General features: G+C 44.9%; 1 protein-coding gene across 2 annotated transcripts in view; it reads left to right on the top strand.

Annotated features, from left to right (window-relative positions):
- POLR3B (RNA polymerase III subunit B) overlaps positions 1-23,577 on the top strand; it is a 131,838-nt gene that overhangs the window by 65,360 nt on the left and 42,901 nt on the right. For both annotated transcript variants that reach the window (XR_006381435.1, XM_044229387.1), the window contains exons 20-23: positions 4,042-4,251; positions 6,617-6,775; positions 8,958-9,075; positions 10,958-11,100. Coding sequence is in view for 1 of the 2 variants with exons in the window: in XM_044229387.1 (XP_044085322.1) it covers positions 4,042-4,251; positions 6,617-6,775; positions 8,958-9,075; positions 10,958-11,100 (630 nt within the window). In the remaining variant the exon portion in view is untranslated. The remainder of the gene's footprint in view (positions 1-4,041; positions 4,252-6,616; positions 6,776-8,957; positions 9,076-10,957; positions 11,101-23,577) is intronic.

Raw genomic sequence — 23,577 nt, 5'->3', positions numbered from 1 at the left:
AACTTGACTTTAAGATTTGCTGGAAAGCCACGGTAATGAAGACACTGTGATACTGACATAAGGGTGGATGTATAGATCAGTGGAACAGAATCAGGAATCCAGAAACAGACCCACATGTCTTTGGGCATTAGATTTTCAGTGAATATCAGACAATTCCAGGGGAAAGGAGAATCTTATCAACAAAAGAACATGTATGTATGTGTATCTGTATAGAAATAAATGAACACCAACTCCTCCCTCATAACCATACAGAAAATGAACACGAAAAATGGATCATAGCTCAGAATGTAAAAGCTAAATCCATAAAATGTGTAGAAAGAAACATAGGCGAAAAGTCTCCATGACCTTGAACAACCTAAGTAAGATTTCTTAGAACTCAAAAAGCGCAGGCTGTGAAAAAGAAAAAAACATTAGTAATTCAGACTCTCAAAATTAAATTTTTACGCTTTGAAAGACACTGTTAAGAATATGAAAAACATCAAATCCAAAGAATGGGAGCAGGTATTTGCAGTATATACATCTGATAAAGGATCTATGCCCGCTACATCTAAGAACTCTTCAGAGTTGAGACTACTCGGTTTAAAGATGGCAAAAATGAAAATCAGGCGCTTCACAGAGAGTAATAGGAATGACGCGTAAGCTCACGAAACTCTGTTCGATGTTATTAGTCGTCAGGTAGATGTAAATTAAAACCGAGACCCCCACCACCTGCTCATTAGAACGACTGAATTGGAAAAGATGGACACACCAAGTGTCCAGAGTGGAGCAGCTACAAAGCGCATACGCTGCTGGTGCAAATGTAAAGGGTGTAATACTTCTGAAAATTCTCAAGCAGTTTTTTAGGTTAACCATACTGTTACCAAACCACTCAGAAGTTCCACGCCTGTGTATTTGCCCAAAAGAAGTGGACACACAAAGTCTTACGTGTGAATGTTCATGGCAGCTTTATGCACAAGTGCCCCAAATGAAACAGTTCACATATCTGGCAGCAGCTGAACGGGTGAACAAACCATAGAGACACACAGTGCAGTAGTTCTCGACGGTGGCAGAGTGGACTGTGATACAGTCACCTGGGCGGGTCTCAGGATCCTTACGCCAAGTTGAAAAAACCCGCATGGGAGTTCATACTGCAGGATTCCATTTATATAAAATTATAGAAAATGCAAACTGTAATGATAAACAGAGCCGTGGTTGCCCCGGGGTCAGGAACAGAGGGTGGGATCTTTTGGGGGTGTCGGAAGTGTTCTGGATCTTGATTGTGGTGGTGGTTTTACAAAGGCATGAATCTGTCAGAACTCATCTGTTTTGTACACTTCAAATGGCTAAAGTTTATTATATTTAATAATGTTATTACATTTTCAAAAATTGGGCAAAGGGAGACAAAAAATAGTTAAATGCATAAAACTTCATTGTTTTTCAGTATACATTTCTTAAGCTATTCAGTCTCAGCTGTATGTATGCTTACTAACCTTTTATCATCCCGTCTTAAAATAATTGTAACCTACAGGGACATGCCTTGCAGTGCCATCCTGTGGCTTCTTAAGAAAGTTATGAGTAAGAAAATATGATTTTATAAGAAGGACCATGTCCTGGGTAGTAAGGAAGTGAGTCTGTAGGTATAGCCCCGAAGACTGAAGTTACAGCAACGTTGGACAGTGGAGGGAGAACCCTGCCTACAGATACTCTCATCGTGTTGATTTATTACGTACATGCAATGCCCGTTTTAATAAAGGAAGCTGAAAATAGTAAGAGGCATCCTAGTTTGGGCATGTGCTTCACCCAGACTAGTCTGTTAATGTCCGCATGACATTTTCTCAAAAAAAGATCGCTTATTGGCAAAATAGTCATTCAGGATTTTTACAGAAATGTGGGGCGATGGCATTTTGAGGTTTTAGAATAGAGAAGTCATAGCTTATAAATCTTGTTTCCACCAACACGCCTGTCAGTACAGCTAAACACGTATATCCATGTGTGTACCCCTGCGAGTTCTTTAAAAAGTCTTTGAAGAACATTTCTGATGAGATCATAAACACCAAACATTTGCTAAACCATTTTGCTGTGCATCCATTCAGCGGTCAGGTCAGTTGTGATGCCTGAGAATTGCGTTCTGGGCCCCGACGCACAGTTTCCAGCGGGAGCCAGTCTCTCTGGCCGTTGTCGGGAGGCGCAGCCGTGAACGCTTCCCTGCTGCATAATCACGCCCGTCTCAGGTTTCAGAAGCCGTGTTTGGCAGCCTGGGGGGACATGGCCTGAAACCTCAGCTCAAGCTGGGTGAAGTGTACAATTGGAGCTGAAATCTTGACATAAATTTTAAGTGATTTCATGTAAAAGGACAAACTTATTGTTAGTGAACTTGACCATGATCCAGGCAACAGGCATTTTATTTCTAAAACAGTAAGTGATCTATTACCAGGTGTCTGGCCCAGTTTATTAGTTGGCACTAAAGTAACATAAATTAATGGACAGTTTATAAGTGTAAACTCAGGAAACAGTTCATGATAAATTTCCCGAGCTTTACGTACAAACATACTATCATGGAAAAGTAGGGGCACCTGGGTGGCTCAGTGGGTTAAAGCCTCTGCTTTCAGTTCAGGTCATGATCCCAGGGTCCTGGGATCGAGCCCCGCATTGAGCTCTCTGCTCAGTGGAGAGCCTGCCCCCCGCCTGCCTCTCTGCCTACTTGTGATCTCTCTGTCAAATAAATAAATAAAATCTTAAAAAAAAAAGTATAATGCGGTTCGGTTTCATTTACTCACATTTACGGAGCAGCTGTAGTGGGCTCCCCACTGTAATAGGTGTTCATATCCTACAGATTTCATTATTTCTTTCAGTAATAATTGTCAAGGAGTGCCATGTCATTTTTGCTGTCTGATTAGGTTATTTTCATCCCTGAATTGAAATCACCATTGATTTTATGCCACGAATGGGAGAAAAAGGTGAAGGAGACAAATACCAAGTTTTGGTTATCTGTTTCTCTTAGAACTTAACTCCATTAAATGATACTTGGGCTTCTTGGGGTGTGTGGGTGTTGAGGATGTGTCGCCATGGAAGCCTGTGCAAGAGAAAAAGAGACGTAAGGCTGCCTTCTTAGCCATTCAAGGGAAAAGAAGAGATACCTGGGAGAAGTTAAAGAGGCTCCGTAGCCCACACGTGAGTTTAGTAGTAGGGCAAATGTGAGTCCCCATTCTAAGATCTCTGAGTAGGAGAGTGTATTGTATTCACAAGATCAGGAGAGCGAAGCCCTTTTTTTGGTGGAAGTCTGTGAACCCTAGTGAACCCCTTTGGGAAGAGGGAGGAAGGGTAACATTCTGATCTCACTTCCAATTGATAGTAACAACCTTCCAAGGTCCAGTGAGGTGGAAAGCCTGATTGCTAAGGACCTAAAAGTCTATACCTGATTGAACCAGACCCTGGATTTTCCCCTGAGGACCATTTTATCTCTGGTGTTGGACACAGAGTAGTGTTTATTCAGTACTTTGTAAATGAAGAGTTAAGTAGATGAGTAAATCCACTCTCCTCTGCTTTCACTTTCCTCCTTTTCCTTCCTTCCTTTCTTGTCTTCTGTTTTCTTTTTTATTTAGAACTTTTGTAATGGTTGATTTCTTTTTATGGAATGGATCTGTTTGTCCTATTCTGTGATATCGTTGCCTGTCAGCACTGAAGTTGGTTTCTAATTACCTTCCAGAACAGCTTTGGAAATGGGTCTGCAACATAGTAGAACTGGGTGCAGAACTGTTGGCTTCCCTGGTTAATTTCACAACCAGTAGGTTGAAGTTACTTATGTTAGAATACCTTGGGTGTGTTTTTTTTTTCTTCTTCACAGAACTTTTAACATTACTGAGAAAAAAAAAAATGCTTTTAAATGTCGGTAGGCACTGTGAGAGTCTTGCTTTTGAAATATTTAACCTGAAGTTTTCTTCATGTTAATTAGTGAAAATAATGTGGGTTTTTCTTTATAAGAAAGAAATCTCTATATTCTTGGCTACCTAATTATTTGACATAATAGAATGTTGCATTTTGCTTTCTCCAATATCAATGAAGGTACCATTGGATACAACCAGCGGAACAGAATCGATACTCTCATGTATCTGCTAGCATACCCACAAAAACCCATGGTTAAAACAAAGACCATTGAGTTGATAGAATTTGAGAAACTTCCTGCCGGACAGAATGCAACAGTTGCCGTGATGAGTTACAGCGGCTATGATATTGAAGACGCCCTGGTTTTAAACAAGGCCTCCTTGGACAGGGGTAAGTGGGTTTTCAGAGCTCTGACACCAGAGGCACTCTGCAGAGTTCAGGCATAAGGACAATCTGTTCAAAATCACCTGGTGTCAAAATGTTAACGTTGGCTTCAAGTGATTTGAATTTTATAACATACAAACAGGAGGCGGCTAGGTTTCGGTGTTGACTTTTTTAATGAATACTATGTAGAGGTAATTTGTCAAATGAATTACTGAATGTGTTTTTCCTATATTTTACTTTATTGGTAGTTTGAGACAGTTCCTTGACAGAAAACATGCAAGAATTTATTTCCTAGCAGGAATGCTAATAAATGAAAGGCGGTCTTTAAATCTGTCTAGTTATATGTTCAGCAACAAACTGAGAAGGCAGTAGTAGTATTTCTGTGTTAAAGGCAATTTTTGTTAATTCTGTGTTTCAGCCCCACAGTGTTCATACTTTTTTGTTAGCAAAATGCTGAAAGTTAAAAATACAAACACACAAACACTTAGCATTTATGCAACCCTTTGTCTGCCTTTTGACAGTTTACTTTTGCAAGTCACCACTTGGTTGGTACCCGTCACCTGACCTGAAGTCTGACTCGTCTCTTCATAATCTCTGTTTCTCTTTTTCCTCCCTGGCATGCCCACTCTGCCTTCCCCTTCACTCTCTGTAGTTGCTAGGCAGCCATAATAGTACTCCTAGACATGTGTCTTTGGCATTAATGTTGGCTGCACTTAATTTATGCCTCTTTTTTTCCTCCAAATGACAACAGCCATGCTTTAAAACTAGATGTTTTCCTTTCTGATTAACTGGTAACGTTTATGTGGAAATCTGAAGACTTTGTGATATCTGTCAGAAACTCCACAACACAATTTAATGATCTGAGTTTACTGTCGTCCAGCCTTTCAGCTATCACCTGTAAATAAAATGTCCGTTTACACTTAGAGAAAAACACTGCTTGATTTCAGCCCGCTCAGATTCCCACTGCACTCCAGCACGTTGCAGTTAATGGCCATTGTACGGAATTTCAAGATCATGTAACGTTTCCAAAGCAGCTGGCTCTCGGAGCAGAGTTTATTATGGCTGTACACAATTTACTAGGGGCCACACTGACATCTTCATCTACCTTCCAGATGTAGAAATCGGTTATTTCATCGCACAGTCACCTTCCTTAAAAATTGCATTAGAGCACCAGGCTTTTATTTAGAAATCTACTTTTTCATGATTTTCCAAACTCCCGTTCTTAGATTTCTTGTAAGAGTTCTGCCTTAGGGAGGATCGTTAAGTGAAGGATTTTACAACCATGCATTTTATCTCCTCAGTAATAGCTGGCTTTTGCTCCCGAGACTTTTTCCTATTGCAGTGAGCCTCTGACATGGCTCAGTATATCCTGGGGAGGTTAGAGAAAATCCAGCTTACAGTAACTGCTTGGCCAGAGGGAGAAAAAGGAAAAAAGAAAGACATGCAGTCACAGAATCTTGGGAAATGATATTTAGTGCTGAAGAATTGAGTTCTTCTGGGCAGCTCTGCAAGCAGTGAATCTTCTTGTGGGATTCAGTGCTAGAAGTTTCTGCTCCATCTGAAGGTTTCCTTCTGTTCGTGTTGCTGATCTTTCATAATGTGCATTTAGCTTGTAAGTTGGTCTCAGGACTTTCCCCTCATCCACTAGACACATGTGATCTAAAAATATAATCAGAATAAACTCTGATCTCTTCTGATCAGGGCACAGGCGAATGATTTCTCCCCTTAGAATCATTTGATTGCAGCTGCTTTTCATTTTTTCACCTCTTTGGAGAAAAGTTAATCTTTTGTTTCCTTGTTTAGGACTTCCTCTGAATGTCAATTAGGAAAAGGAGAACTTCTCAGAGAAGGTTAGCAGAAGTGAGGCACCAGAGGATGTGTAGGAAGAAGGGTTGTGGCTGACCAGTAGACTTGGCATGTTTCAATTCTGCCACCAACTTGCTGAGTGACCTTGGTCACGTCACTTCCCTGGACCTCATTTGGTAGCACTCATAGCTCCCGTAGACAGCGAGGGTAAGCCAGGTGGCCTCCGGGGCCCTTTCTCGTCCCCGTCCTCTGTAGCTCTGTGCTCCAAAAGAATCACAGTGACACTCAGACAAGGTCTCTTTCATGCCGATGCGTGGTTGTAGAGATGTCAGTGTTGATGTAGGTGGGGGATTGGGGAGGGAAGCCCTGAGCCAGCTCTTGAGATGATTAGATCCCAGATTAGCCAAATGTAGAACGTGTTTGGGGGCGTGGGTGTTCACTAACCCAAATCTCATTTTCTCCTAGTCTATCCCTGTGGGGGTCATTCTTGTTGGTCATTCTTATCCCTGTGGGGGTTTCATTTTAGGTTTCGGTCATTCTTATCCCTGTGGGGGTTTCATTTTAGGTTTCGGGCGTTGCCTTGTATATAAAAATGCTAAATGTACATTGAAACGCTATACCAATCAGACCTTTGATAAAGTGATGGGGCCGATGTTGGACGCTGCCACAAGGAAACCCATCTGGCGACATGAAATTTTAGATGCGGATGGTATTTGTTCTCCAGGTAAGGGCCTTTTTAAAAAAACATTTATATTTTTGAAATATGAAAGTTATTCAGCAATATTTCTTAACATTCGGTAAACAGAGAAGAGAAAAGATAACAATTTATAAAACCACTTTCCTAACTCAATCAGTGAGGTCATTTTTTAAAAAGGTGTTTTTTGTTTGTTTTTTAAATTGTAGAGAGATAGCACACAAACATGGGGAGGGGCAGAGGGACAGGGAAGGCATCTCAAGCAGACTGCCCACTAAGCGCGGAGCCCGACACAGGCTTGATCCCACAACCCTGAGATCATGACCTGAGCTGAAATCAAGAGTCAGGTGCTCAACCGACTGAGCCGCCCGGGCACCCAGTGGAATTTCCCTTCCAGTCTGTTTTTCTGTGCATATATTTCTACATAGTAGTCCTAGTTATGCTTCTCTACTTAAAATTTTGAGTCTCAAAAGAGCCACTTTAAGGAATTGTTTAGAAGAAGGTCATGTCCCTACATTTACACTGGCACGTCATCATTTGTGCATTTACCTTAGACCAGCTTTCTTAGAATCTTCTTCCCCTAAAAAGCGGAACTCCGTTATAATTACAAACTTGTAATGAACTTTGCTGATGCAGCCCACAGCAGCCGCCCTTGTGAGTCTTACAGGCCAGTGCGGAGACTAGCATTGACCAAAGGGTCATATGTGAACCTATATCCAGTCACAGCTGGGTTAAGGAATCCTGTAAAGAACTAGGAGGGCATTTGATAGCAAGAGGATATGACCTAAGCAGGAAGCTCGGGGTAGCCTTCCGTAAGGAAGCAGAGCTGAGATCTGGCGGATCAGTGCAGGTAACTAGCAGATAGGGAGAGGAGTGTGTTCTGAGCCGAACAAGGGCCTGTGTAACTATTAAGCTGCAGGGCTCGTTATTCAAAACTTCCTGGGAGCATGGCTCCTAGGGAGAGTACAGGGGAGGATGCTAAACGTGAATCTGGAGAGAGAGAGAGGGAAGGGCAGGGCCCAGACACAGGCTTTGCAACCACGCTATTTTCTTTTTCTTCTTTTTTAAAGATTTTATTTATTTATTTGACAGAGAGAGATCGCAGGTAGGCAGAGAGAGAGAGAGAGAGGAGGAAGCAGGCTCCCTGCGGAGCAGCCACGCTCACTATTTTCATTATGATCCTAAAACCAGTGCTGTGATCCGATGGCATTTTGAAATGATCATTCTGATCACAGTGTGGAGAAAAGAGTAGAAAGGGGCCAAAACAGGGGACACCAGCAGAGCAGGGGATGGGAGCCGCAGCGAGGTGGAGCATGGCGGTGAGGGGAGGCCGCCGGGAGGGGAGAGCCACGTGACTCGTCTGGATGCTGCACGGATGGTGCGTGCTGTGTCCACTGTGCCCGCAGCCCCGTGGTGCGCGGCTTCCCCTCTGCCTTGCTGCAGTTGTTTCCCTCTTAACCTGGGTCATGTGGTTTGGAAGGTAGTGCCACGACGGTTCTGTAGTTCTTGGCCTTTGAGCTTACCGGGAAAAGATGCAGAGAGAGGTGAGACGAGCAAAAAAAAAAAATCGATGAAATATTTTGATTTCCTCATTGTCCAAGTTAGGTCGGCAGTGACTTACTATTGGTTGAAATAACTACTAATAGAAGTAAGTGGCCCGGACTTGTTCCAACACCCTAGAGATCTATAAAACTGCCACTTACTGGGGCCCCTGGTGTCTCAAGTCGGTTGAGTGCCTGACTCTTTGTTTTGGCTCAGGTCAAAATCTCAGGGCCATGAGATCAAGCCCTGTGTCCGGCTCTGGGCTCGGCGCGGAGTCTGCTTGAGATTCTCTCCCCCACTCTGCCCTTCCCCGCACTTGCACACACATGAATGCTCTCTCTAAAATAAATGAAGAAATAAAATCTTTTAAAAATAAATAAAATTTAAAAAATAAATAAATAAATAAAATTGCCACTTATTGACATGAAGTTAGTATGGTCCCCTAAATCAGTTTCTTGACCTTTTACACTTTTTGTGCTCATCTGATTTTTCAAATGGGCGGGCACAGTTCTAGACGAGTCCTGTTGAACTTGAGCTCACACGGAATCGGCTTTTTCCTTCCTTGTGTGCATCATGGACCAATCTAACTGCATAATTGTAGGCTACAGTAATGTTTGTATTCCACAGAGATGGTAATGACCGGGCTGTGATTCCCTTCTCTTCTTCTTAGGTGAGAAGGTAGAAAACAAGCAAGTGCTGGTCAATAAGTCCATGCCCACAGTAACTCAGATTCCTCTGGAAGGAAGTAATGTGCCCCAGCAGCCGCAGTACAAGGATGTGCCCATCACGTAGGTATTGGTTGTGCCTCGGAAATACATAGGAAGATTCAAAAGAGAGAGAGAGAGAGAGAGAAGGGCTAGGGGAAATTAGAAGTTACTCTTGGAGGGTTAGAGAGGAGAAATGACAGTTCGGGGTAGTAATAGTTCTCCTGTGGAGACAGCATGGCATGGAAGGAAAATCTCAGCTGTGCAATTGTGGGGGCCTTCCAGCCTGGGCTTGAGTTCGGGCCCAGATAGGCAGGGGTTCCCGGTAAGGGGACAGTGAGTGGGAAGGCCCCCCAGGCAGAGGAGCACCTGGGTTTGGCGGACCAGTGTGCCCTGCTGGGCCGAGGCTGTGCAGTTCTCGGGAGTTCATTCTGCAGACAGTGATACGATCAGATTTGTGTTACAGAAGTAAATAAATACAACGCACTGGCCGCAGTGTGGCGTCACCATCACGGTGGATGACGGCTGGGCTTTCATACTGGGTGTGCTGTGGGTTGCCTTACGTGGGTGAAGCACTCAAACTCGTGGGCTCAGTGCTTTCATCTGAACAATGAGAGACTAGTGCTTGTTAGTCTCCAGATGTCCTCTGGGCTCTCGAATACAGTGAGATACGAGACCTTATGAGATGAGCCGCGGGCCCAATGGTAGCGGCCGCACTGGCACATGAAACTAAAAGGAGTAACAGGATATTCAGTCTAGCCCAGGAACTGAGTTAATCCAGTTCAAGAGGTGGGCCAGGGCGTGACATAGGAGAGCTGGACGCCTGGACAGCGGAAGGCAGTCCAGCAGATCCTTTCAGCACACAGCCGAGGCCTGCTCCGGGCCAGCCCCAGTGCTGCATGTACCGGGGACACAGAGGTGCGAGATACCACCAGCCTTGCCTGCGAAGAGCCGCATCTAGTTAGCAAAGACCTACACAAACCTAAGTACGGGGACCATCAGATCATCCTTCGTGGTTTAGCCGAGAATGTTCACTGTACCGGCTACCATTCTGGGCATCATACAGGTGTTAGCTCATTTGTTCTTACCACTACCCTGTGAACCAGGCTCTCTAGATGGCTGTGTTTGAAAGACAGAAACAGAGAGGTTAAATAATTTACCAGGGTCACACAGCTACAAGTGGCAGTCAGGATTTGAACTCTCGCGGTCTGGCTTCAGAGCCCGACTCCTGCCCAATATGCTAAATGCTGCCTTGCTGTGGGTGCCATGGATTTGTCTGTGCAGTCGGAGCACAGGGGAGAAAGTGGGCCCTCTACTTAGGGGAGGGGTCAGGACCCTTGCACCCAATCCTACAGAGCAAAAGCTGTTTCAGAATGACAGAGGTGGATGTGCTAGCTGGTTTTCTTCCTGTCCTGGAGGAGAAGATCTTTTTTCCTCTTCAGAGCTTGCCCCTCCACTTTCCTGGGTTCTTCATTTAATCTAGACCTTTTTAGGGACCTGACTGTCATTTTCTTTTCTGTCCTTCCATATCTTCAACAAGTTTTCTATCAATTCCTTCCCTATAGGCTAGAAAGTGTGCTCACATATTTCTTATCCTTAAAAGAAAATGAAACCTCCCTGGGAGCTCTGTGATCCTTCCAAGCTGCCACTCTTGGTGTCCAAGCATCCCTTTCCCTTGTCTGCAATAAGGGAGTAGCCGTGTGTGAATATGTGTGGTGTGGGTTACATTGCCTTAAGCCTGCCTCATAATCAGTGTTCACTAAATGTTAGCCATTTCAGACCAGGACTGTAAAAGGGAAATTGTAACCTTGGAATTTAATGTTGAGAAACAAAAGGCACGTTTCACAGTCCAGAATAGCAATGTCGAAACATTTTGTGGTTGATATTAAATAAAATATGACCTGTGAGCGATAGGTTCACAAAGGGCAGTTTGAAAACTATTTTGGTGACTTCCTCTTAATATTAGCTACAAAGGGGCAACAGATTCATATATTGAAAAAGTGATGATCTCTTCAAATGCCGAAGATGCTTTTCTGATCAAAATGCTGCTGAGACAGACCAGGCGTCCAGAGATTGGAGACAAATTCAGCAGCCGTCACGGGCAAAAAGGTAAATTGTGTCATTCTTCAATTTGTTTATAAAACCAGAAACAGTATTTATTAACCACATACGTGAGAAATGTTGTATAACCTTCCCCCGTTAAAGAAAATTTAGTCCATTGAAAAAATTATTACATTGGGATCAAAATTATGCTTGTTTTGTGCCTTGGGTTAACCTGTTGATATTTTAATGGCATTGAAAAAATGTACCACAGAATTGCCTCTCTTTGCCTTTATCTCCTTCTTTAGCAACTGCTCCTCCGCCAAGATTATGATTCCATTCTAGACAGTATACCCACTAAAGTGCAGGTAGCGGTTTGAAAAAATAAATAGCAAGACCTATATCTCATGGAAGGTGCATATTTCCAGTGCTGTCTGTTGGGCAGTGGTATTGTAGGAGGTCAGCACAAGCAGGCGCCTTCAGGCCCCATGGGGAGGTGTGAGGAAGCACAGACCCCGGATGCCAGTAGCCAGGCCGAGGTACCGACCAGCAGCCCAGGTCTCCGGACACCCACGCAGCGCCCTCTTGCCCGCTGCCCCGTGGTCCCGCTCCTGGATGGGTTTCTCCATCAGACCGCGCTGGCGAGCCCCATTCCTCACTGGTGTTGCCGCTGAGTTCTCCTGCACTCGTGGCTTTGTTTTGTCTTTTTATCTTCAGGAAACAGCACTGTGTCACTACTGATTAACTTATTCTCAGTAGGGTCCCTTTTAGTTGTATATCTACCCCGCTGCTGAGTGGAACGCTGGCCTCGGGGGGGTTTAACTGTGGCGCGTCTGCCGCTTACCTCATTGAAGAACCACTGGAGCAACTAACACTTTTGTGGCACTGACTGTGTGCCGGGCCGTGTTCTCCGCACTTTCCATGTACCGACTTACCCAGTCCTGGGAAGTCGGTGCTGTTTTCTTCTGCATATTAGAGGTGCAGTGACGTGACTCGCTTGCCTGGTGTCCCCAGTGGGTGGTAGATGTGGTTTTTGAGCCCTCGCCGTCCGTCTCCAGAGTCCTCACTCCTTCCTGAAAGCTGTGCTGTGCTGAGTGGCAAGCAGTTAAGTGTTGTGCCGGGAACACAGTAGGTGCTCAAGAAGAGAGCAGCGATCACTAGATTACGGACGCTGCTCGTCATGCCTTCTGCTCTCCTCTTCCCTGGTAAATTCCTAGTGCGATGTCTTCTTGTTTTTAATGGATAGGTCTGGAGATAATTGCATTTTATGTTCCTGCTGATTTCAATTTTTATTTGCTAAGCAAGTGTATGACAATTTGTTTAGGCAAATGAATCCAGCCTCAGTTGTCATTCCTTCCATCAGTGAAACTGTTCCAGACCAAGATAACTGTTTCATCAAAAACATTTTTAGTTCAGATGACAGACACAAGATTGTTTTGGCCTGTCAGTATCTTATTAAAAAAAATTCATTTTATTCATGTGAATTTGACACTTCTACTTCATACAGTTCCCTAAGATGCTAACTCTTCATACCTTTTCAGTGTTTGTAAACATTTCTTGAGATTCTAGTGTTTTCTACCAATAGCCAGTGAAAAACAAATTCTCTGTATTGAAACTAGTTCTCCCTTTCTCTAGGTCTAGACAGTTTCTGAGATGCGCTCCTAAATTATTCCATAATCTTGTTCACAGCCTCTATTTCACTTGACCTGTTCCCTGGATAAGGGCAAAGTTTGGTACTCTTCGTATAAAATGTTGGCACTGGATAATTTACAAGAATGCACCCTGTAAGAGAAAGTTTCCATTCTGAATCTGTTTACAAACTTCAGATATCCAAGTCCTCATGTTTTATTCCACTGGAGTATTACGCAAAGAGTGGAAGGCCGGCAGACATTTCAGCGATTATCCACTCTGTTCTGTAACTTCACTAAACTTGAGGACAGGGGTCATATGCTTGTATTTTCATAAAGCCTGATAGAGCCTTTCTCATGGAGGGTACCTGATAGGTAGTTGATAATGGTTGAATATATGAGTAAATTGAAGGTAGGGAAATGAAAGGGGACAGATGTGGTCCTCTTGATGGACTGATTTTACTCAGGTTATCATCTATAGATAATATGTGAGCATGCATGTGTATAGTGTAGACGAAACAGTACTTTTGAAAATGAGAAACACACTTGTTCGTAAGCTGCTGTAAACACAGACCTGTACAGGTACAGGTAAAGTGTCAGCAGGTCTTTGTGTTCTAACATTTGTCAGACTATTAGTATGATAGGGATAATGTTCATTGACAGAAGTGGTTTCCAGTCTGCAATGATGTGACACAGCAGATTTTGGAGATCGGTTCAACCTTAGTGGGGCTTGATTTTGTACATCTCCACGAAACGGAAAGAAGCTCTCTTGGGGTTAGGTGACCTTTCACTTGTAGTGAGGAGTTTATCTCACTAGTTTTCTTTTCCAGATGGCTTTTAATCCAAGGATGAAAACCTGATTAGCCTCGATTTCCCTTGATACCCCCTTCTCTTACAGCTTCATCAGATTTATTGAAAAGATGGGGAGAAAACAGGCAAACAAAAAACAGGTAGCGTAAGCCTTAAGAAAGTGATGGAAGGATGATGTAGGACCCGTACCTAAGCATAGTTTTTGTTTAAGTATGTTTTTTTAAATCAGATAATAAATGCACTGGTTTAAAAGGTCAAATAGTACAAAAAGGGGGGTTTGAACTGAAAAACATCAGTCGCTGCCTTTTCTCCAGTTCTGGTTCCCAGAAGCAATTTCTTCTTATTTTTACCTTCGTATTTCAAAATAGTATTTTTAAGCAGCTGAATCTTCATTCATCCATTTTAGAGATGACCTATTGATTTTCCGTGATGGGTGACAGGAGGAGCGAGCATTTTACTGCCTCTCTTTCTTACTCCCCACCTCCATTCCCTGCACAGATGTATCATAATTGGGGGCAATTTAATTATTTAATTATTTAAATTGCATTATTATGATCACATAAATATTATTCACCCCGAAACCAAGTAGTTGAGTATGTTTTCTCTATTGTGTAACTGTACTTTTTCAGAAGTTAATAATTACCTTGTTTTTAAAATTTGCTCAATTTTCTTATTCCCGTTACCGTGTTTCATACCATCAACAGCCTCTCAACAGAATTTCCCACATGACCACTCGTCTGCTGGGACCATTTCCCTCTCCCCTCCACCAGAAGCCCCCCTCTTCAGCACCCCGTTCTTCCTGCTCCCCACTGCAGTGGTTTTCCTCTAAGCCCTAGCTTCCCGGTCAGTGTGTTCAGAATGGATCCCCATAGGCCAGGGGAGCGGAGCCTGGCTCAGCAGGGGTCCTGAGAGACCTCATCTGTGTGCCCCAGAAATGTTTTCAAGAAAGGTTAGAAAGTACTCTGCGTTAGTTTGCTCTAACCAGATACCACAGACTGAGCACTTAAACAACAGAAATTTATTTTCTCACAGTTCTGGAGCCTGAAGTCCAAGGTCAAGGCCATGGCAGGTTTGGCTTCCTCTCCTACGTCTTTCTGTGGCTTGCAGGCAGCCATGTGGTCCCTGTGTCCTCACACGGTCTTTTTTCTGTGTGCCTGAACCCTGATGGCTTTCCCTCTTCTTACAGGGACACAGCCATATTGGATTAAGGCCCACCCCATGACCTCATTTAGCCTTAATGTCCTCTTTAAAGACCCTGTCTCCAAACAGGGTCGCATTCGGAGGTCTCCTGGGGGTTAGGACTTCAACATAGGAATCTGAAGGTGGGGGACACATTCCATAAGACACACTAGATGTGCTCAGTGGTAGTCACGTATGGAATTCCCATTTGAACCCCTTTTGCTTGGCTCATCCCATGTCATCCCCACGCCCGACCTCCCACCACAGTGGAATAGTCTGTTCATTCAGTTGCTTGAGAAAGGATGCACTAGAAGTTTTTTTTTGTTTTTTTTTTTTAAGATCGTGTATATCTGAACATGTTCTGCCCTCATACTTGATTTATATTCTGGTTGGTTATAGAATTCTAGATTAAAAAATTCTTTAGGATTCTAATGACATTGCTGCATTATCTTCTGGATTCCATGTTACATTATTTTTCCTGATCTGTGTGTATGTGCACCCTGTTTCACTCTCTTTCCCTTCCTTCCCCCTCCTCACTTGCCTCCCCCTCCCCACAAAGCTTTTACTATCTTTCTTCTGTTCTGGGAATTCTAAAATTTTCATTTCTTGTCCTAGGAAATTAGGTACCCTTTCTGGAAGTTCAGGGTCCTTCCATTTTCAGACATTCTCTTATTTTGTTGATAATCTCCCTTCATCATGTTTCTCATTGTCTATTTCCTTATCTTCTTGATTTTCTTTGTAGGAGATTTGAATTTTAGTTTCCAGATTTATTTTTATTTTTATTTTTATTTATTTTTTTTAAAGATTTTATTTATTTATTTGACAGAGATTACAAGTAGGCAGAGAGGCAGGCAGAGAGAGAGGAGGAAGCAGGCTCCCCGCTGAGCAGAGAGCCCGATGCAGGGCTTGATCCCAGGACCCTGGGATCACGACCTGAGCCGAAGGCAGAGGCTTAGCCCACTGAGCCACACAGGCGCCCCTCCAGATTTTTTTTAAAAGATTTTATGTATTTGTTTGACAGAGGGAGATTACACGTAGGCAGAGAGACAGGCAGAGAAAGAGGAGGAAGCAGGCTCCCTGCTGAGCAGAGAGCCGGATGTGGGGCTTGATCCCAGGACCCTGGGGTCATGACCTGAGCCGAAGGCACAGGCTTTAACCCACTGAGCCACCCAGGCTCCCCTAGTTTCCAGATTTTTTTAACCTATTTTAATTTCTAGTAAAAATTTTAAGTTTAATTTTTAGTCTTTTTTATAGCAGTGAGTATATATTTTTAGCATTATTTTCATTTTTAGTTTTAGGGTTTTGTTTTGTTTTGTTTTTCCTTTTCAGCTTTTTTCTGTTCCTAATTGTCTATATTCCTTGAGTCTTCCCCTTCTGTGTGTTTTCGGGTCTGATTGTCATTGTGTTTCTGTTAAAATAATTTTATATGTGGTTAAATATCCAGAATACCCTGTTGGCTAACTTAGGTAAGTACATTTTAGATTCACCGAGGATAGGAAACACACTCTACTAATTTATTTTACTTCCAAAGCACCCAGCACAGCACTTTGCCTATAATGTGGTTTCCCGTGACCGTGTTTGTGGAATAATTTATTAAGTAGAGTATCTTAAATGTACAGACACAATAAGCCAAAATCATCTTCCCCAAATTAGTGCAACTTATTCTTCCTCGTAAATATCAGAAGTGGGATGGGTCATCGCTGTCAGGACTGGTGTCAGAGCCTCACCACCCAAGGCTCCAGCTCCCCAGGCATACCTGAAGTCACAAGCCCCCTGGGCTTTTCCAGCCGAGTCACTAAGTATGCATGCCCACCGCGGGCACCGATGGGAGTGTGTCTTGACAGCCCCAGAGAAATCTGTGTGGTCGTATTTCAGTCACCACTGTGGGTTCAAAACTCTGCTGGGCTCATAGGAGCTAGAAAGGACATGCCGCCCCTGCTAAGGCCCACCGAGAGTTGTCTCTCCCCTGAAGCAACAAGAGGAGTACAAAGGGTCGCATGTGGCCACAGGCTAAATGTCATGAGGAAGACCAGTAGTGAGAGAGCAGGCGGGAGTTATTAGTGGGTAGGAATAAAATCTTGGAGTTCGAAAAGACCTTTTAAAAGTCTGGTCTGGGGGGCGCCTGGGTGGCTCAGTGGGTTGGGGCTGCTGCCTTCGGTTCGGGTCATGGTCTCAGGGTCCTGGGATCAAGTCCCACATCGGGCTCTCTGCTCAGTGGGGAGCCTGCTTCCCTCTCTCTCTCTCTCTGCCTGCCTCTCTGTCAACTTCTGGTTTCTCTCTGTCAAGTGAATAAATGAAATCTTTGAGAAAAAAAAAAAAAAAAGTCTGGTCTGGGTCCGTCTTCCTGGAATAAGAATTCTTTTAGCTTATCTTTGGCAGGTGGTTTTCTACTTTGTGTGTGCCAGTGAGGGGAAGCCCCTCCTGCTTTCCAGGGCAACTGCTCTGTGGTGCTCCCATTCTGATGGTTCCGTGGAGTTCCATGTGCGCTGCTCTGGAGTGTACAGCCGTCCTCCTGCCCTGTCCTGTGTGGGTCCTGAACGGATGCCTTCCCCTTTTCTGCATGGCTGCCCTCTGTTCAGCATTTAAAGAAGGCCTCCCGGTTGGGAAAAAGTGGGGCAAAGAGGTAGAGGTCTTGAGCCCTAACCAAACGAGCTGTTTTATCTCTTTATGCCTTGGTCCCCCCGTCTTTGAAATGGGGACAGTTGCCTAGGAGTTGTCACTGGGATTGAAGGAATCAATGTGTGTAAAGCAGCAAAGCCAGTGTCTGGTGCACAGCCAGCAGCCAGGAAAGGTGGGCGGCCGCTGTCAGGTCTGTCCCCGGTCCCTCGCAGGGCAGGCAGGAAAGGAAGGCTCAAGACTGGGTGAGGTGGACGCAGCGGGGCTGGGGAAATGGGCGGGCGAGTCATGGGGTTCGTTGACCCACAGGAACAAACAGGAAGGAGCCCCTGGGCCTGGCTCTAAGCGGCTTTGTCTCATTGAACTTGAGGTGATAGAGGATCATCTCAGGTGCTGATGTCATTAGCTCGTTCATTGATCGCACTTTCACTGTGTCCCAGACAGGCACTGTTCTGGGTACGGGAAACGCAGTGGTCAGCAGGACTGATAGGGTCTGTCCTCTCCTGGAGTGGGAGTGTGTGCCCAGGAGGAGCACTGCCAGAGTGGGGGCAAGGGATGCCCTCGGGGGGTGCTCTGGAGGCCCGGCCAGCAGGACTAGCTGATGGCTGAGGTGTTGGGCAAGGAAGGGCAGGAGCTGAAGGTGAGGACGAGGCCTGAGCAGCTGTTGCTACTGTTTACCAGGCAGCGGTGGCCTGGGGAGGGGGTGTTGGGAATTAGGCTGGGGCAGGGGTTGAGGATTTGGGACCTCAGGTCTGAGAGAACCCTGGGAGACTCCAAGTAGGGATGTTAGATGTGTTAGATGTGCACTTGGATATGGAGTCTGGAGCTCCAGGGAGCGGTTAAGGCTGAAGATAAAATGTGGGCTTCGTGTGCATGAAAATCTGTAGCACTTTTTGCCTTCTGTGTTAGTATGTTACAAGCATTTTCCTTCTGTCCTTAATCTTCACAGTCTAATTGGTATCGTTACTCCTACTCTGTAGAACCTGAACCGTGAGGCTCAGGGAGATGAAGAGTAGCTTGCCTACCACAGCTCGTTGCTGGCAGAGTCAGGATTCAGATCCAGGTTTTTGGTCTGGGTACATTTCCTACTCTGGTAAATCTCACAGGTGACTCTTGTCTCTTCTGATTCACTCTGCCCCCAGATCGGAGTATTCCCTGGGAATCCCCCTGCCTTGAGAGAAACAACCTTTTCTTGAAACTGACACCTCTTATTTCTTACATTTTTCCTGTATCTCCTCCTTAAGGCAGTCATTTTCTCAAAGTTCCCATTCTTGGATAATCAGGTTTACAGGCTGTTCTCTGCCACGAGTCTGGAGTCCATACTAACCCTTGCATACTTCGTTCCAGAACAACCTGCCAAACCCTCTTATTAAGACATACTAGTAACATAAAGCTGTGTTTGTCAGGAACCCCTTCCCTTCTAACATCAATTCGTTGTAAAACACGGTCCCTGTTCCCTTTTTTCCTCAGTCCTCTGGCCAGGCTTTCATAGCCTTGGTTAAAATTCTGTCAAAAATTTAAGCAGATATTGAAAGGAAGTAAATTGTTGAGCCCTCAACTTTGACCCTCCCCCTGATTCCTCTGGCTGGCTGGGATAGTTAGGGCCCTAAGGGACAGTGAGCTGGTTTGGAGCATTCACGTGCGGTGGACACAGTTCTTGGCATCTGCAAGGAACCGTAAGACCCAGGCGCCTTAGTGCAGCCGGAATTGCTTCAGTCCTAGGATAGCTGGATGTTGGCAAATGGGATGTGAAGGGGATGGAGAAGGTTGTCCCCAGCCTCAGCCCTGCTCTGTGACCTTGTCGTGAAATGAGCTGACGGTGTTCCCTAATGCTGGGAGTGAACGTCACACCGCGATTCCTGCAGTGATCTGGTTCTGTTTGGGCCCAGACGCATGCCAGAGGAAGAGCAGAGTTAGCCAGACTTCGTTTTCACTCCTGGAAGGCAGGATTGTCTGTAAACAGTATTTCGTCCTTCGTAGCATTGCCCACAAGTGGACACATATGTGGGTTCTACGAGCAGATGTGAGGATCATTTTGATTTAATGGATCTTCGCGCCCGTTTCTTTTTCCCTCCTGCGCTGAGAGCATCGCATGTGCTCTCTCTGGTGTTCGGAAAGCAGCGCGTGCTGCAGATTGCCTGATTGTCGCCCCTTGTCAGCGGTTCACTTTGACAAAGCTGTTGTGAGCAAGGATTCCTCCGGTGCATGTGGGGTGTGGAGAGCGCATTTCCACTCCAGCAGTTAGAGGAGACCTCAGTCCACGTTCACAGAACTGACTGTCCTGCTCAAGCCTGATCAGCTCCAAGGTGGGGGACGTCATGAGTAGCTGAGGGAGACAAACGGGAAGTGGAGGCCACTCGGCCGTGGTTCTGGGCCGGGTGTCGTACCAGCTCTGGGGGCCGACGGCAGAGCACAGAGCGGGGGGCGGACTGGAGCAGGAGCTCCAGCACCGGGTCGTCGGGAGCCCGCGTCCGTGCCGGGCGACAGGCAGGCAGGGAGGTCACTGACCGGAGAAGGCCCGCCGAAGAACCAAAGTGTTGGGGCAGGAGCTGTTCAAAACGTCACAGCCTCGTAAGCAGCATCGTCTTCTGTGACCTCAGGAGTGGAGGAGCGCGAGCAGAGAGCCAGGTGCGGAGAAGGAAGTCTTGTGTGAAGAGGAGGGTGTCCGAGCGCAGAGACGACTCCAGCCTCAGCGGAAGGCAGGAGTCCCCCCGCGCACACTTTTTGGATGAGGGAATTCAGAGAATTGCAGTGCAGCACAGCCCTCCTTCGGGTCTTCCTGAGGCCTGTTCTGTATCTCATCCCTAAATGCCGCTGAATCCACTCCCCCCCAGAAGACCTGGGCCTTTGATCAGGAATCTCTAGAGCAGTCCCTCTTCGGTAGAATGCAAAATACTTCCACACACCGAAGTTGTGCACTTGTTGTGTTGGCTTACAATGGAAGGAAAGTTTTGTTCAGTGTGTTTTGACCTCAGCTGGGAAGAGTATTAAAACCCTGAAGTCTTGTCCTCTTTTCCAAGTGTTCTAGACCTCTAGGTACCTTTGAGGGACTTTAGCAATAGAGACATAGTGATGCTGCATGGGGGAAAACAGAGCAGAACGCGGATCTAGAATGTTCTTTATGTTTTGTCTTCATATTATTCTTCAGTTTGTACACAGAATTGAAGGTAGAAGAAGGCATTCACATATGTGATTGGAGTCATGTCTGAAATGAGACTCTTTATTAAAGTCAAAATTACGTATTTTTGCCTCTCGAGCTTTGGTGTAAGTTCTGTATGAAGGGAACTCGTCAAAGGCAAACATTTTTAATCTTGAGCCTTGCTTTTTCCGATGGTTATTTCATTCATGAGAAGGGTGAGCGGATTTCCTGCTCTTTTTTTAAAAAGGAATGTTTAACAGAAATTATCTGTCAGCCTAAGGAGTTCCCAGGTTAAGTTTCCCTTCAGAGTGCAGACAAACCAAATTATTATATTTCCAGATTTCCTCCTACTTTTGCTGCCCTTCACAACGAGGGAGGAAAAAGTGGACTCCTTTGATGTGGGGGGGAAAAAAGCAATATATCACTTTCCTGAAAGAACATTTCTCAGTCTCTCATGTGAAAAAGGATTAGCACCTCCAACAAAGGTCCTGTAGATCACAGAATCGGGCAGCAATACCAAATAGTACTCCTAAGGAGAGGAAAAACTGTATTTGAGCAAGAGTGTTTGTCCTGGCAAACAGAAGCTTTTTAATAACTGCAAATCTGAGATAAAGGCCTACGCTCCTCGGAGTCTCCCCGTAAATCCTCAGCCAGTCTAAACAGAGCGAGGCTGACTTTTGTTTTAAAATAGAAGTATAGTCTCATCAAAACACAGTGTTTTCGTGGACCAGCTCCAACTACCTGTGGTTCCTAAGGATCCCGTATTTACGGATAAACTGGTTTATAAGATTCTTCTTTGACCCTCTCGTGTCAACGGCAGTTTGTTAGAAGGCGGCTTGCTTCTATTTCACATTGATAAAAGTTGTTCCAAAGCAAAACAAGTTGCTGAATTAATGCATTAAAGTTATTCAGCAAAACAAGTTGCTGCGTTACTGTATTAAGGTTTTGGTTGAGTGTTTATTAGACGAAAAGGAAGCCCACCCTGACTTCCCAGCACGTTACCGAATCCTTACGCATTTGGTATAAAGAGGCTGTGGGAAGTAAGAAAATGCCAATTCTTGTGCTCCAGAGAAGCTGAGAGGGAAGTTCATTCAGTCAGTTTCGGTGTAAAACTTTGCTTTTTCCAGGTGTTCCTGCACTTCCTTTTTCTGGAGTCTGTTTTCTAAGCTTGAGAGAAGGAAAAGGCTCTGATTGAAGAGACCATCGTCCTAATAGCAGCTTGGACACATGTGGCACTTGAGGTGCCCCCAGCCGCTCTGCGAGCTGGAGCTTCCAAGTCCGCATGTCGTTGGCTCCCTACTTTGCTTGATCCTGCTTGAATGGAAGATTCTAAGTGGGAGGGGAGAAGGGGGCCTATGGAGCAAACAGTGGGAGCCCCGGGACGAGGGGTAGGATGCCAAGTGACCCTTCAGAATTTTGGTCCAAAAACAAATTCTGGGAACTCTTTAATGTGAGAAATCAGGATTATTTTGTCCACATGGGCCTCTTAATTGTAAGATCTTTTTTTTTAATTATTCTACTTTTTTAAGAACAAATTTTAGTCTTCGGTAGCTGGTTAGTAACCCTCTGACCTTTCAGTAAATACCCAACTAAAGCTTTGAAATTAGGGTGTTTAGTGTTTTATGGCCCAGAATAAAAATCTCCAATTCTGTTTCCAAATAGTGTAGCCTCAACGCATTTTATTAAGCTCTTGACACATTCAGCCGTGTGTATTTTGTAAAGTTCCTATGGTTATTGTTTTACAATAGCTGCTTCCAGAAGCATTGTAAGGGTTTCAATTAATCAGCCCTTTGTGTGCTTCAGACTATGCAAATTTATCACATCAAACCATTCAACTGCTCATGGGAAAGCCGTGTACAAACTGTATTGTCTTCTAGCGCCTCCTCTCATTTAGAGTGATGTTTTAATAAGAAAGCTAATCAAGTTTTCTTATGCATTATTTATCTGTTAACATGTAAGGAAGAGCCGAATTAAAATTATGTCAACCGGGATATGGCAAGAGATGTGATAGATCTGGAAGTGATTCAACGGCAAAACAAAGCTCATATGATTCAACAGTTTTTGTCTCCTCCCCTCCCCCTGGGGATTATTTAAGGTGCTGGTGTGAAAAATAAAAGAAGGTTAATTCAATAACTGGAAAGGCGGGGAGGGGGAGAAAGGAGGAGCCACCTGTGTTCGCCTTCACGTTTTTGATTGAGAGATTTACATTTCTGAATATAGAAAGGCTTATCAAGAGGAGTTCATTCAAAGCAAAACACTTCTTCCTTGACACAAACAGCCAAACTGGAAAGCATCCCCCTTGCTTACCCCTGCTTTCATCACTTAGCCCCTCTTTCGCCCTAGAATTCTGCAACCCAGGCCCTGTAGGTAGTAAAGTTAGTCCTGCTGATGTGAGATGGTCTGAACAGCGAGCTTTTCGGCCGCTCCTTCTGTTCATTAGGCTGGTCTCTGCTTTGCTAGTTTGCTTCCTGCTGAGAGTAATTAGGTTTCTTATATAATAATAATTCCTTGTATTTAGATGCTGCCTTTCTCTAAGGACCTTAAAGTACCTCTCAGACATTAGCTCATCTGTTCTTCTAACACAATTGCCTCATGAGATAGGTGCTAATTATTCCCATTACAAAGACCAAACAACTAAGGCTCACCAGAAAGTGGTGCTTTCGCTTCAATGTCACCTGAATGGCAGAGAGTCAAATTAAGGTCGCCCGATTACTTGGTATCCTGCCTTACTTAGATCCGAGAGTCCAGGGGGGTGGGGGGCGGGTGAGTCCTTTGTAGATGGAACCCCCTGAATCCACAAACCTCATTAGCACCAGGCGTGGCCAAGTGGTCACTCACTGAACACCCACACTTTTCTTCCACTGTGACCGATAGAGGGGATCACAGCAGCCTTTCACCCTTCACTAGTGCAGAGACTGTTCAGTTTACAGAATGAACAGCCTTGTCTCAGAGGTAAGCACCTGCAGAAGGTAAGAGTAGATCAGTTAGCCCCCAGTTAGTATCATGTCAGGAGAACCTACTCCAAGCTGTCGGCCTCATTTAGAGCATTTGAAGGTGGCACGCTGAACGGTATTGGTGTTTTTGTTGTCGATGCTCAGTCGTTTTAGTCCGCACAGGACACCTCTCACGTGGGGTTGGGTCCCGAGCCTCTCCCTGCGCCACCTCCAGCAGGTG

Source organism: Neovison vison, chromosome 12 (genome assembly GCF_020171115.1).
Source record: "Neovison vison isolate M4711 chromosome 12, ASM_NN_V1, whole genome shotgun sequence".
Lineage (NCBI taxonomy): Eukaryota > Metazoa > Chordata > Mammalia > Carnivora > Mustelidae > Neogale > Neogale vison.
Note: the sequence above shows the minus strand (reverse complement) of the source record. Positions and strands in the feature narration are given on the sequence as shown.